Source organism: Lolium perenne, chromosome 5, assembly GCF_019359855.2.
Source record: "Lolium perenne isolate Kyuss_39 chromosome 5, Kyuss_2.0, whole genome shotgun sequence".
Taxonomy (NCBI): domain Eukaryota; kingdom Viridiplantae; phylum Streptophyta; class Magnoliopsida; order Poales; family Poaceae; genus Lolium; species Lolium perenne.
In genome coordinates this window covers 164,438,274-164,452,674 of record NC_067248.2, presented here as the reverse complement: position 1 = coordinate 164,452,674, position 14,401 = coordinate 164,438,274, and the positions used below count along the sequence as shown (strand labels likewise).

The window sequence follows — 14,401 nt, the reverse complement described above, 5'->3', positions numbered from 1 at the left end:
CAATCCGAGTCCAGCTCCAGGGAACCAGCATAGGATGATGTTGCGGTTGCCGTTCCAAAAGTCGGAGTCCAAGTCTGACGAATTGGAGACGATGATGGTGGAGGGTGTGGCCTCGTCGGCCGCCTTCTTCTCCGTCGCGACCTTCCTCTTCATCTCCGCCTCACGGCTGGCGAAGAACTCCTCCTTCGTTTGCACAAGGTCCGGCCGCTCCTAACGGAGCCGCGGCATGGACTCTTCATCGGTCTCGTGCGCCTGGAGCTACAGCCATGCCCAGCGGTTGTCCCGCTGCCGCTCCAGCGGAACCAAGTGTATCTCTTGTCTTCGAGTTCATTTTTTTGTTGTTGCGAATTTAGAGCTTTTATTCAAAATATGACCGGACAACAATCTCTCAAAAGTGTATTGGATAGGAAACCTGGGTTAGCACCTCCTCCTATCTACGCTAGCTTGCTTTGCCCACAAATGAGCTGCAAGATTTGCATTGTGTATAAGTGATCTACTTGGCAAAGTAAGTTGTACTCGAGTATAAGAGAGTATTTTACACCTACCCCCACCCCACACACATGTACACACGCGCACGCATGCGCACACACACACCCCTCGCCCGGGTGCATACTTGGTCTTTTCCGGTAAATTATTACTAGCCCTTGGATGTATCAGCTGGCTGCATTGTTTTATATATATATGTTGTATACAACTTGCACTATGTATTTAGATACGTACATCATGTTCCATGGTGACCAAGTCTGAATGCAAAGGTTTCTAATTGAGAAATACTTGGTGTTGAAACTTGTCTTGTCACATTAGCTTGAACTTTACCACCGCAATCTAAAGTGAATTGTCATAAATTCTACCATGCATACCGTATGGAACCACCGTGTACGGCATCTCCTATGCATGTTAATCCTTTCGTTCCAAAAATAAGTTGCTCAAGTTTATTTAGATACATTAGTATTTATGTTCACTTTTTAGTGTGTGTCGAGGTCTCCGTGGGTAGGAAAAGTTAAACAGGTTATTTAGGAACAGAGGGAGTATTTAGTATTTGTGGTGACTTTCTTCAGATTAGCAAATCAATGGAAGAGGGTCAGAGGAAGAAGGACAAGGAAGCCATCACTTCAGGGTTTGATAGTTCTCATCAGTGGAGATCCGCCCGGATGAAAAATTAGAAGATTTTCTGCATTGGTGGATGAAGAATCACGAACATAAAAATTTCTGGTTCAGCAGTCGAGAAACGAGGAGCACGAACTGAAGTGGCTGTACATACTGCCCTTAATTTGTGCGGCCAATTGGAAGCGTGCCACGCGCAAATACATGTTGGACACGTCTATATTCTCAATCGCGTCTGAATCGTACATTGGCCCTTTATTACGTCGACTCCACAACAACCACTGATCGCGCGGGTCCACGCTTCCCTGGCCCGCTCCCAGCCGCTGCCGTCCACGAAACCCACACGCGGATCTCGTACTCGCGTTTGTTACCAAGTCCTCCATCCCGGTTCTCCTCGTCCCCCATCTCTCCCTCTACCCTCATCCTCTCGCTCTGCCTCCGGCGATGGATCTTCATCGACGAAACCTACTTGGCCGCGGGCGTGCCAGCCGGAGACATGTACGAAGCCGGCACGTATGTGGTGGTCGACGTAGGCAACCCGCTTCTCTGTATTAGTTGTCTCTGTGCTTGAATCAGACTGTCCGATCGACGCAATCAATATAGGGCATTGATTCTTCTCCTGCCTTCCCAGCTACCCACCGCCTGGTGAATTTCTTCCTAATTCCTCTTCACTTGCATAGGCAGGCCTTTCCCTTGGTGCTCGGCAAGCCCCTGCATGTTTACAGGGAGTATGAATCAAGGATCTCTTCAAACGATGAACTGCCGAAGTTTTGGAGGTGAGTCAACCGTCGTCGGTCGTCGGTGCAGGCGTTTCCCAGTTTCTCTGCACTTTTTTTGCCGATGAACACGAGTCTTTCTTCTGGCCGGTAGATCTGCTTTTGATCTACAGCTTCGGTTTTTCAATCTGCTACCGCGTATCCTCTTTAGGTTTCTCCTAGGCTTTTTAATCGAACAGAGATGGTTTCTCTCCGGGACTCAGCATACTCGATGTTTTCGTTGATTTTTCAATCTTTAACCACCACATCTATGGATCCTCTGATGCGGTTGTGGATTTATTTCTTCTGATAAATCCGTTGCCTGCTTGGAGTCCCTGGGTTTGTTTCTTCTGACATGCGACTTGTTTTCCCTATCCTTCTTGTTTTCGCCAGATGCAGTTTAGGAATGATCCTTGATGCTTGAGTTTGGACACCTTAACCGACGATGAACTCTCTAGGTAACTGTCTTCTCTCAGCTCCTTTTTTGCCCATTGAAACGAGTATTCATGGTGTTCCTCTTGATATGCCCTTTGTTTTCGCCAGATGGAAGCTCTCGATGGATGGAAGAAGATGACCCGTGGGACTTCAACTCTTTCCTGTCCGGTCCTGGCACGCCTCGCTGGCCGGCCGCAGCAGGTGCAAGGAGCCCGGCCATCGGTGAGGCCCTACAGCAGGGAGCATAGGGCGTGTTTCTGGGATACCCATGTAGAAGATCCGCACCCCCCCCCCCCCCCCCCCCCCAAAAAAAATCAGGATATGCTTTTTTTTTTTCTTGGAGTGAGCAAAACAAGCGGGTTAGTTTCTTTCCGTGAACGAAAATATTATGTGATATTCGAGCACCCCTACAATATGCCAGCCATATATTTCCATATTACTTCAACTTATTAAATAGCATACTTAACATAATATATATTTCCTATTTTTAGAAACGTATACCCATATTGATTTTGGTGCATCTTGATCCTTCTGTAAATATAATATGGAGTACCTTCTAATTTGCACCTATATCTCTTTACACTTTATAATCAAAGTTTTGTTCTGTATACTTGTCTTCGCTTTTCTAGGTCGATCTACCGGTTGGAGCTAATGCTGTGGCTACACATATCGCCCTGCCGGTTAGGGTACAGAAGTAAAGCTATCATGGTCTTATGGCACGATTTCTCCCAAGATTGCTGGCATGTATATTTTACTCAAAAAGAAGTTTACACTATATTTATAGGTAACTATTGAAATATCCCTTTTAGCTGAATTGTTCAAGCGGCGAGTCTAGAAAGAAAACTTTGATGGCGAGATCGACAATAACCGACGACATTCGAAGACTACCATGATGGTTGTGTCACCGTGCCTGACTCTATGTCTTTGTGTAGATGGAGGTTAGTGACAAGTTAACCGAGAATCTCAACAATGAAAAATCTTGGTTCTCTAGGTGAGTGAATGGCTGATTCATGAGATATATTATGTTCTCTCTGCTCCTTTTTGCCCATTGAAATGAATTTTTATGCTGTTTCTATGCCCCTTGTTTTCGCTAGATGCAAGCGAATACTATGGATAGGGCTGGATGGAATAAGACGACCCGCGAGACCTTCACTACATCTTCGTTCGCAGCTCGCCTCACCGGCTGGCCGCAGCAGCAGGTGCAAGGAGTACGGCCATCTGTGAGGCCCTATAGGAAGCATAGGGAGCGTTTGTGGGATACCTGTGTAGAAGATCGGCAACCCAACCACACAATAGTATTGTTGATATGTTCCTTTTTTTGTTTCTTTTCTTTAGTGAGCAAAACATGGGGGTTGTGTTTCTTTTTGTGAACGAAAATATGATGTGATATTCTAGCACCCTACAATATGCCAGCCATACATTTCCATATTACTTTCCTTATTAAATAACATACTTAATACAGTACTCCCTACTGTTAGAAACGTGTAGCAATGATGATTTTACAGTATCGTGATCCTTGCCATAAAGATAATATGGAGTACCTTCTACTTTGTACCTATCACTTTACACTTTATAATCGAGGTTTTGTTCTAACTGTATCTTGTATGTCTTTGCTTTTCTAGATCAATCTACCGGTTGGAGATAATGGTGTGGCTACGTCCTGCTGGTTGGGGTGTAGTTGGTGTTGACCAAATTGGAGACAACCTTTTGCACAAGAACGCTAGGCATCATGGTTTTCCGGTACGTTTCCTTCATGTCGTACTGTGCACCTTTTATCCTTCATCTTATTTCTACATATGATGGTGTCCTCACTCCTCACATTATATTTTACTCAAAGAGAGGGTTTAAACGAGAGGGTTTAAACAATAGCCTATCGGTAGGTAATTAGTGATATTTCTTTGAAGCTGAATTGTTGAACTGCTGAGTCTAGAAAGAGAATTTTCTCATCATGGAAAACTTTGTTTGTTGGGTAAAGGTGTTGATGTAGCCTCACGTTTGACAAATGTCGTTTGGGTGTGCAAGCAGACCGCCTTATAGTGAAGTAGTTTGGCTGGCGTCTTGAGACCTAACCCGGTATGTAGGAGCCATGCTCTCTATACTTTGTTTGGAGAGAGAAAATATAGTATTTTGCTTATTATTTTAATACAGCTAATCTCGCTCGCGATGTACCAAGCACAGGACAACGTACACCTTGGCCCACTAGTGGACCGCCTTCTACGGAAACAAGCGAATTTCTTCTCCTTATTATCCTCTCGATAGTCACTAGGTACAGCCCGTTTCTGCCCTGACCGACCTTGTCCGAGATTTTACCCTATCTCTGATTGACCTCCGGCGTGGTGGATTTGTGGCCGACGAAGGTCAACTTTTGGGCTTTTTTGTCGATGTTACATACGGCGTTGCAATTTGCTGCATGTGTGCATAGTATTTGGTGTGTACACATAAGAAAGTGCTACGATAACTTTGTCATGTATGCTATGGAGAGATCGCATCAATGTAGAAATGTTGCAAAACTATATCGCATTTTAAATGCTACATACATAAAAAAGATGTTATATTTGGAATTATTTTGCATCGTTGACGGACTTTTTTGCATCATAAACCGGCCGGCCGAATAAAAAGGATATTACATTTGGAATTATTTTGCATCGTTGACGGATTTTTTGCATCTTAAACCGGCCGACTGAATAAAAAAGTTATTACATTTGGAATTATTTTGCATCGTTGATGATTTTTTTTTGCATCATAAACTGGCCGGCCGATGGCTAGCATTTGCCTATTTCAATTCATTGGGAAAATTATGAACCGTTACCCTTGGACTACTTGAGGTGGGTAATTTTTCGGATGAGGTAGAAGCGTACCCTCTCTTAGGATGATGCTCTTTCTTTCATGCAAGCAAATAGTATCATATAGCTCTAGTGTAAGCATGCAAACATGGCTTCCACATCGTGATTGGTTGAGGGGAAGTGGAATTAGGAAACATGATTGGTTCCTTAAAATCTTTTTATGGTTGAAGGGCATCGGGCATGCTAAAGTAAGAAATGGAGCTCATTTTACTGAGAATTAACATAATTTATATGATGTCACCCATGATTACTGCATGAACATTTTTAACCTCGTGAACAATTATTTTGTATTGTGTGAACAAATATTTTGCCACATGAATATTATTTTTCTCTGTTGCAAATGCAAATAGAAAAATCAATATGTTGTAAAAGATTCCGATACCATTATTTCCTAGAGGTCTGTTTTCGTTATGGAGTAGTAAATTTATTGCTTACAGCAGTGACGAGGTTTTCTTTTTTGTCCACCCGTATCTCTAGCTTAGATTCATATATTTTGAGTTTTCAAATCTAGCTTAATCCTTTCCAACTATTTACATGTCCTCTCTTGTTCAGGTATATCTAGATGCATATACGCGATGCCGTGTTGAGCTTACCGGGGTAATTGTGTATCGGTGCCCAAAAAAATGATCTCATGCTTGTGATTATGGAGCTGGCCCGTGAGGCTATGTTAAAGGGGTGTTGATGGACGACAATCCAACTATGAAAAATTGACATCACGAGCATGAAAAGTTCAGGTAATAACATTACAATTTCCTACTCATTTACACTGCATAATTGTGTGAATAGATTTTTGTAGCATCTTTCAATCTGTTCCTCTTAAAACTCAACTAGTCTTCTATTTTCCCTTTTTGCCGCTCTCCACCTATAGAACAGCAGTAGTATTCAAGTTTAGTGTCCCTTTACACTGCTACATGGCTCCTCTTTTTTTTTTTCTTTCAAAATTCGAATTCAATATTTAAAGTTTTAAAAAATTCTGATTTTTTTTCTAGATGTAGTCAATGATGTACTCTATCACTATGCAATGTTGTATTTAGGCTACACAAAAATAAAAAAATTCTGACAAATGTTGGAGGTTTCAAAATCTGTACTATTCACTATTTTCGGATCCACAATTTCGCGAATTTTGCACATCCCAAAATGCTTAGTCTTCCGTATTGCTTTTTTGCGCAGTTGGTAGAGTAGATCATTGTCTATTTCTAGATTTTTTTTTTGAAAGTACGAAATGGCATTTTCGATTATTTCGGAAAAACAGGCTCCATGTAGCCCGATCTCCAAAACGGCACCCCCTTTTACAATGTGCATTAGCCCTACGTCGCTGAGTCTAAGATGTAGAGAAAGTATGTTACACTAGAATGGATGATGACATTTTTTATATAAAGTATAGCCATGTGAAATTGTCATATAAATTTCAATTGCAGCTTTAGAAAAAAACTGATTTGGGAAATCATGTAGGCTTTCTTAACTTAGCCACTGAACTGAACAGGATTTGCAGCCCACGAATTATAGGGTGAGCTCAACACCGTCGCACGAGTTCACAGCCAACACACACCACAGCCCTATAGAATATATAAAATTATACAATTGGACACCGATCTCGTTCTTCCTCCTCCTGCCTTGAGCCCGAACCCTAACGGCCGGCCGCCCCCACAGATCTGCAGCCACAAGCCCAGAAGCGAACGAGACGTAGACCAAGAAACATGGACAATCCTGAGGGCGTTGGAGCTGGAGCAGGCGGCGGCGGAGCTGGAGCAGGCGGAGGCGGTGGTGACGGCGGCGAGGGGGACGTCCCAGACGTTCGTTTTCTGTGGGTAAGCGCCTGCTTCCCACGAACCGTTCCTCCTCTAACCTGTAGAACTAGGCGACTGATTCTGCTCATAGATCTGGTCGGCCTCATCTTTGTGCTCGCGATTCGGTTCTGGAAACCGTAGAGTTGTACAACTAGCGATTTCTCTCTGGTCCAATATGCCGAGGCATTCTTCCCAAACCAAGCTATTTAATATAGTTCCTGTTTATCATGTTGATTTAGCTGGCTTTACTCTTCCGATTCTTACTGGACTAAGGAGTACACTAAAAGGGTCGAACTTTAATTTTGAACCCTTCTATAAAAAGCAGATATGTTTTTTGATAGTTACATTGAAAGTGGTAGGATGTGACTTCAGAGACCTATTATGTGCATTATAAATTATGAACCAATCTGATGTCGATTTTTTCTTGTGATTTATTACATTGAATCCAGGGATCAAAGAAGGTGAATGTGGGTAACAGGTCTGAGGACTGGAAGAAAAACAACCTCAACTCGCCACTCAACAGGAACATCACATTTGAAGAGAAGGAGCTTATGTTTGTCAACCTTATGGAATCATTGGGCTTCGCCAAAGAAGTATAAATTTTCCTCAGTTTGTGCATATACGCATTTCATTCTAGCCTTTGGCCTGGTTCTGTGGTATTGTAAGTTTAAGTATAAAACCCTGATTTATGTCATAATTTAGAATGTTATTTCTGTTCTCATAGTAGAGCTAGTATGTTCTAAGTTGATTTATAGCGGGCTACTCCTGATCTGATGTCTCTCTATGCTTCCTTTCTTTGATCCTCATGTATTGATCAAACATGCTGGCAAAGTGGCAATGCATAGTATAGGTGTATAATGCAAATCATGAAACAAAATCCCTGGCATATGTAGTTCTTGAAACAAACAAAAAAACACAAGTATAGGTGTGTAGTGTTACATGATTTACGCAACACGATATTTGATCATACAAAATAGGCTTGCTTGCTCTGAATAGAATACAGGCTGTTGTGTTTTGCTGCCCATTTTGCAGATATTTCTTGTATTGAAGGTTATGTAGCACTATAATTTTCTTTGGCCACCAAGAAGCACACCATTTCATATTCTAATGACCATGCTTTGTTTGATAAAATCAAAATAGTCATTGTGCTTCATTCAAGTAGGATTTTGCATCATAAACCATATGATTCCCAACTGAATTTGGACTTGCTCATTGTATGTGTAGTGAGCTATGGACTGGCTCGAAGCCTCTACATTCCTTCCTGCACTGTCATTAGATGTCCTGCTGCTAATATTTATAGTCATAAACTTGCTGTTATTTGGTTCTGATTTCTGAATAGCAGTGGTTTGTATTGTTTTGTCTTGAACTTTGATTGATTTTGATCACTGTATTGTTTGTCTTGAACTTTGATTAGTCTAAAGAAGTAGACAATAAGATGAGAATATTGCTAATATAGTTCTGTGATTGAAGTGATACCTTTGGTTAATTTCTGTATTCGCTTATGCTCTGGACTGGCTCGAAGCCTCTACATTCCTTCCTGCACTGTCATTAGATGTCCTGCTGCTAATATTTATAGTCATAAACTTGCTGTTATTTGGTTCTGATTTCTGAATAGCAGTGGTTTGTATTGTTTTATCTTGAACTTTGATTGATTTCGATCACTGTATTGTTTGTCTTGAACTTTGATTAGTCTAAAGAAGTAGACAATAAGATGAGAATATTGCTAATATAGTTCTGTGATTGAAGTGATGCCTTTGGTTAATTTCTGTATTCGCTTATGCTCTGTTTTGTACATTTGTCTGCTTTACTTCTTGTTCTGAGATGTGTATTAATGTTTTATGATTGCTGCAGTTTTTTCTTTCTTGTACATTTAAATAGTACATTTTGCCTGCATCGAACATTTATAATGAACAGTATTCCATATTTTAATGACCATGTCCCCTTACCAGCGAAAACTGTTCAATGTATTCTGTTCTGCCTATTAATCTTTGACACGTAGCAATATCTAAATAATGCTTTGGGTCACTTTTCTTTGCAGGAAACAAAGATCAATTACCGAGTACCTCATAGACTGAATAGGCAGGGTCCTGAGATTAATGCACTGAATGCTCATGCATGTGTGTTAATCCGCGCCATGGGCCGGAAGCGACGTCGTTGCTTATTCCTTATGGTAATGCTGTTTGGACTAGCCCAAGTACTGAAGATTGCCAAGTGCTCCAATGTTCAAGTTCCTCAACAGTTTCGTAACCCCTCCCAGCTAAGAGGTGATCTCAAGTCATGCCAGGAAGAGATCGAGCTGATTGCAGCACAGCTTCAAAATGTGATTCAGCAGATTGAGGATCTTCACCATGAAGCTGTGATGATTCCTGACGTGTTCCGGAAGCCACTGGAACTTCCAAAATCCATGGGCAAGAAGTGATTTGTTCTTCTGTGTGAGAACCAACTTATTTTTAATATGTTCTGCTATAGTACTACTTGCATTAGAGCTGTAGCGGAATCATCCATAGGCAAGAAGAAGTGATTTGTTTTTCTGCGTGAGCACCAACTTATTTTCAATATAAAGTCTGAAGCAATCACAGAACTGCTATAGTACTACTTGTATTAAAGCTGTAGTGGAATCTCCTTTTGTCTACTGTAATTGGAAGTCAGTAATTGGAAAGTGACCATTCAGATGGTTATGATGCTTGCATTTGGTTCTACTTTCATTTGTTTGCTTTGTGTTACATATATGTTATGAGACTTTAGAATCCTTCACAGCATGAAGCCATGGACGCCAAAAGCTTTAGATTCTCATTCTCCCGCCATAATGGCCATCTTGGCAGGGCGACACATCAAGGTTGGGCCTCAATGTACGATTTGTATGAAGGGGCCATAGGACATCAGTCATCTTTTGTTCGGTTGTGTAAGAGCAAAAGAAGTTTGGAGGGAGTTGGGTTTGTTGAGCGAAATCGAGCATGCATTGATAGCTGACAGATGGGGTTCCATTATTCTTGAACACATTCTTCGATTCTCAAACAAGAAAATTCAAAAACTGGATCATGTAATCTTGCATGGAATTATAGAAGTTGGTGGCTGGTACATATGGTGGAAGAAGGTAAAAGGAGAAAGTGTTAGCCCTCCAAAAAATTCTGCTTTTGCTGTTAAGGCGTTAACTGCAAACTTTATGGCTGCCAAGACAAAATCTGCTGAAAAGGAAATTAAATGGTTCAAACCACTACGAAGCTTTCTTAAGCTGAATATTGATGCTTCTTATCATAATGATGTGTCTGGACCAGCGGGCATGGTTCTTCAAAATAATAAAGGAGAGGTTTTGGGGGGAATGTTTTGTCCCCTAGATAATTTGCTAAGTGTGGCAAGAACTGAAGTAACCACACTTTTAAAAGGACCGAAGTTCCCAGAATGTCTTGGGTGTTGTTCTTGCTACGTGGAATCTGATTCTTTGGAGATCATCCAAGCTTGTAATGGCGAGATATAGATTCATAGCCCTTATTCGGCCAATCTAGCAGATTTTTTTCTCAAGGCTAGTAACATGATAGTGAGTCACTTCCAGCATTGCCACTATAGGGAGGCAAATCAAGTGGCGCATGAATTGGCTAGATTTGCTTATAGTTCTAGTGAAAATCGTAGTTGGGAGGGAGATACTCCAGATTTTATTTTATCTTATGTAATCAGAGATGTGACTTTGTTCACAAAACTGTAGACGCACTCTTTTCCTTCCAGGGGCTGGAAGGTTTTTAATAAGACGGCTTGCTTGACTAATATATTTGTTTTAAAAAACTACATTTCATGTGGTTCGAAAATGTTTTTTTCTTCTTTGTGATATAAATATCAAGAAGTTTTCTTTACCATTCTGTAAATTATGTGTGGTTTACTGTAATGTCCCAGGTTTAGAGACGATCGAGGGGTAGACTTAGAAAGGGATGTGCATTGCATCGTAAATTCTAGGGAAATTTCGCATTTTAAAACAAAACTGCATCGAAGGGGGACAAGTTTCTCTCTCGACACCTTACAGGGTTAGGGTTTCGAGAGTGCGATAAACTTGTTTCTTATTCAACTAAGTTAGGGTTTTGAGAAGATAGGAGGGATATTGCATCACAACTTAAGTTGTATGATTGAATTCAAACCTAAGTTACATTTGCAATTCAAATTTAAATATCACATGAATATCTCATAATTCAAATGTGAGGTAATTCATTAAGCAAATTATAATTAATAAAGAATATGAACAATACAAATAATAAGTAAAGCTCATTAGAGAAAAATGGGAGCTTTATTAATAAACACACAAGATACATTGTCTTTACAATATTCAGATTATGAATTATAGAATATTACAATACATTACAAGAATTGGCAAAAAAAAGAAAGAAAATTACAATTCAATGATCTATCCTAAACTACAAGCTAATCTTCATTAGATACTTGAGCCTGATGATCTTGATCTTCACTTGATCATCATCTTGATTCCCTGCACACAACAAAGCAAATCACAGGTTATGCCAAGTGGCATTGCCACTTGGCAGGTTAGAAAGGAAATGGTTAAATTGAGAAGATATGATCAAGCTCTGCCGAGCTGATCTTCTCACAGCCAAGTACTAAGCCAGGTACCAAGCACCTGGTACACACACACACACACTAGCTGCTCACACAGCTAGTGTGCATGCCCAACAGCTAGTCACCATGGGTGCATGCAGCACAACACACACACACCAGCCAGTGAGTCACCAAGTGTTGCCAGGCCAAGCTGTCGACCAGGAGAGCAAAGAAAGGATGGTATAAAAGCCTCCACACTAAACCCTAGCCATTTCCATCGACAAGCAGCTGGGTAAGTCACCAGGAACCAAGAACACAAGAACAGGAAGAACAGCACTGCTGTTCAACCTGTCCAAAACCACCACAGTACTGAATCAAGCACCATAGGATTGCAAGGAGGAGCAGGGCAAGCATAAGCTCAACGCTGAGGAAATACTCTACACCAACAAACAATCTAGGAGCTGGAGTAAGGTATAAACAAGATCAACCTGAGCAAAACCCTGTTTTGCTCATAATTAAGCATGCACATGCATCACAGGACCAAAAAGGATATGAAATCCTGGGTATATCATCACTTGGTTGCAAAACCATTTGGTGCCAGCAAATCAAACAAAGGCTAGAAGGAAAACTACCAAGGGAACACTGGTTGTGTCAACACAGTGACACAACCAGAGAAATCCAGCATGGATTCAGTCCTATATAGCCAACCAAATTCACAAGCACCTAATAGTTTAGCTATACCATCAGACAGATAGGCAAACTGTGCCTATTTGTGTTTGTCAACATCAAAAGCCACTGGAAGTCCAGTATTGGAACAAGCCAGTGAGCAAGTATCCAATTCCAGCAAACAATCACCAACCATAGCAAGCCACAGAGAGGGGAGCCACCCATGACAACATCACAAGTGCTGCCAGGGCCACCTCAACCCTAAGCCAAAACTTGAAACCACTGCATCATCACCCATTTGGGTTCAGTAGAGGGCTAGTGTACCAACCAGAAGTTGTCATCCAGCTAGCCCTAGCAAATCTAATTGAAATGATCATCACTGAACCACAGTTCACATCATTCATCCATTTATTAAGGCAAGATAAACAGATAAATGAAACAGACAAGCAATTGATGCACAGAGCCTTGCAGATGATCCAATGGATCATTGCAAGCATCCACTGATGCTTGGGCAAGCACCATCACACACAGGCCAAGCCTGTATGATGCACACACAGTACTGGATGAGCACCAGTTAGTCACAGAGAGGAGCACACCAATTTCTCACAAGCAACTGTTGATCAATTGATCATCAGAGCATGCTAGCTCTTGCTACAGATTGCCATAGCCAAGCACAGCAGCAGCAATTAACCAGCTACTGAAGAAATCCAACCCAACCATAACTGAATAAACAGATAACTGAATAAATGACTTAATGATTGTATCCAGAAGCACATCAAAGGCTTGATGAACCACTGGATTAAGGTACACAAGTAAATCACATATCACTTATCACTGAATAATATTGTTAAGCCAACAGCAATGCTCAATTGAGCATACTTATGAAATCAAGCACAAGTTATAACACATAATAGCTCTGGCACTTGCAAATTTGCAAGCATTATACACAATCATCAAGCCATGGCAGCATAAATGAATACACTTGAGTATTTAGCAAGTATAATAACAAGAACAGAGGCACAGAGATAGAATTAAACAAGAATTGCAAGCATAGGCAAGCACTGAGCCTAGGGAATCTTGCACAGAAGCATGGCAGGGCCGCACACAACAGTAACACAAGCCTGGCATGGTCATGGCAACAATGGCCAAGGCCAGCAGATACACAACAGCAGCATAACAGCATAGCAACATAGCACAGCAGCTCATGGGCAGGCTAGCAAGGCACAGCAGCAGAGCATCGGCATGGCGAGCATCTCCACATGGGGATGCAAGCCAGTGGCTGAGCAAGACGCAGAAGAGGAGGAGGAGAGAAGAGAGCAGAACAGAGAGGGAGAGGAGGAGGCGATGGTACTCACCAGTGAGGCGGAGCGAAGAGCGCCATGGCGGCCACGGCGGCACACGGCGGGGCGCGGCGGCGCCAGGCCAGGCCAAGCCACGGCGGCGCCACAGCACCATCACCACCACGACTAAGCACGGCTGCGCCACGGCATCTGGAGCATCGGCTGCGATGAGATCGCCACGACACTCCACGCCAGGCGACCAGAGACGAAGGGGGCGAGGCGAGCAGGCGGCGCTTCACAAATTGCCGCGGTGGATCTGAAGCACCATTGAACGGCGGTTCAGATGCGCCATACCTCGCCGGCGGCGATGGCCGGAGATGGCCGGAACAATCGGGCGAAGACGGCGGCGACGCGGGCGTCGCGGGAGCGAGGGTTTGGGTTGCGAGCGAGTGAAGGAGAAGGGGTCGGTGTGACCGACCGAGCCCAAGTGTGGCTCGGGTTAGGGTTAACCACTGGAAAATCATCACCCTCGAACATGCAACATGCGATGCATCCGGAATCTGTTTCCGATGAGCTAGAGCTTGTCATGAGAATGAACACAAGATCTAAAATATCTCATGGATAAGAACCAAGAACAACCAAGAAGCACGATGCAATGCATGCAAGGTTTGAGCTCTCTCTCCGATGATGCGACCCACTATCCTATCGAGCACAAACCTTGTCCTTGCGCATTCTACTCAAGTTGGCAAGCTCCATCTTCACCCTCTTCATCATTGTACATGCCACCATCTTCTTCCAACATACACACCACCGTCTTCATCCATCTTCTACACACGCCACCGTCTTCATCCATCTTCTACGCACGACACCGTCTTCATCCATCTTCTACGATGTCTTCATCCCTCTTCATCTTCTACACCGTCTTCGTCTCTCTCCGACACCGTCTTCATCCGTATTCTTCATTGTACTCGATATTCTTCATCTCGCAACCTTGAGAC

The 14,401-nt window shown here is 42.5% G+C and overlaps 1 protein-coding gene across 11 annotated transcripts; it reads left to right on the top strand.

The window, feature by feature from the left end:
• Positions 1-1,394: 1,394 nt before the first annotated feature.
• LOC127300480 (uncharacterized) lies at positions 1,395-9,602 on the top strand. Of its 11 annotated transcripts, none has more exons than XM_071820138.1 (12): positions 1,395-1,617; positions 1,789-1,880; positions 2,253-2,317; positions 2,403-2,516; positions 2,924-3,078; positions 3,227-3,285; positions 3,389-3,493; positions 3,917-4,034; positions 5,690-5,871; positions 6,788-6,945; positions 7,374-7,517; positions 8,963-9,602. In XM_071820138.1, exons 9-12 carry the CDS (start codon positions 5,859-5,861, stop codon positions 9,341-9,343), a joined length of 696 nt encoding a protein of 231 aa, XP_071676239.1. In that variant the 5' UTR covers positions 1,395-1,617; positions 1,789-1,880; positions 2,253-2,317; positions 2,403-2,516; positions 2,924-3,078; positions 3,227-3,285; positions 3,389-3,493; positions 3,917-4,034; positions 5,690-5,858; the 3' UTR covers positions 9,344-9,602. The 11 variants fall into 11 exon arrangements, with proteins under 11 accessions (XP_071676239.1, XP_071676240.1, XP_071676237.1 ...); XM_071820139.1 differs by having other exon boundaries at positions 1,785-1,880; XM_071820136.1 differs by having other exon boundaries at positions 1,395-1,633.
• Positions 9,603-14,401: the final 4,799 nt, after the last annotated feature.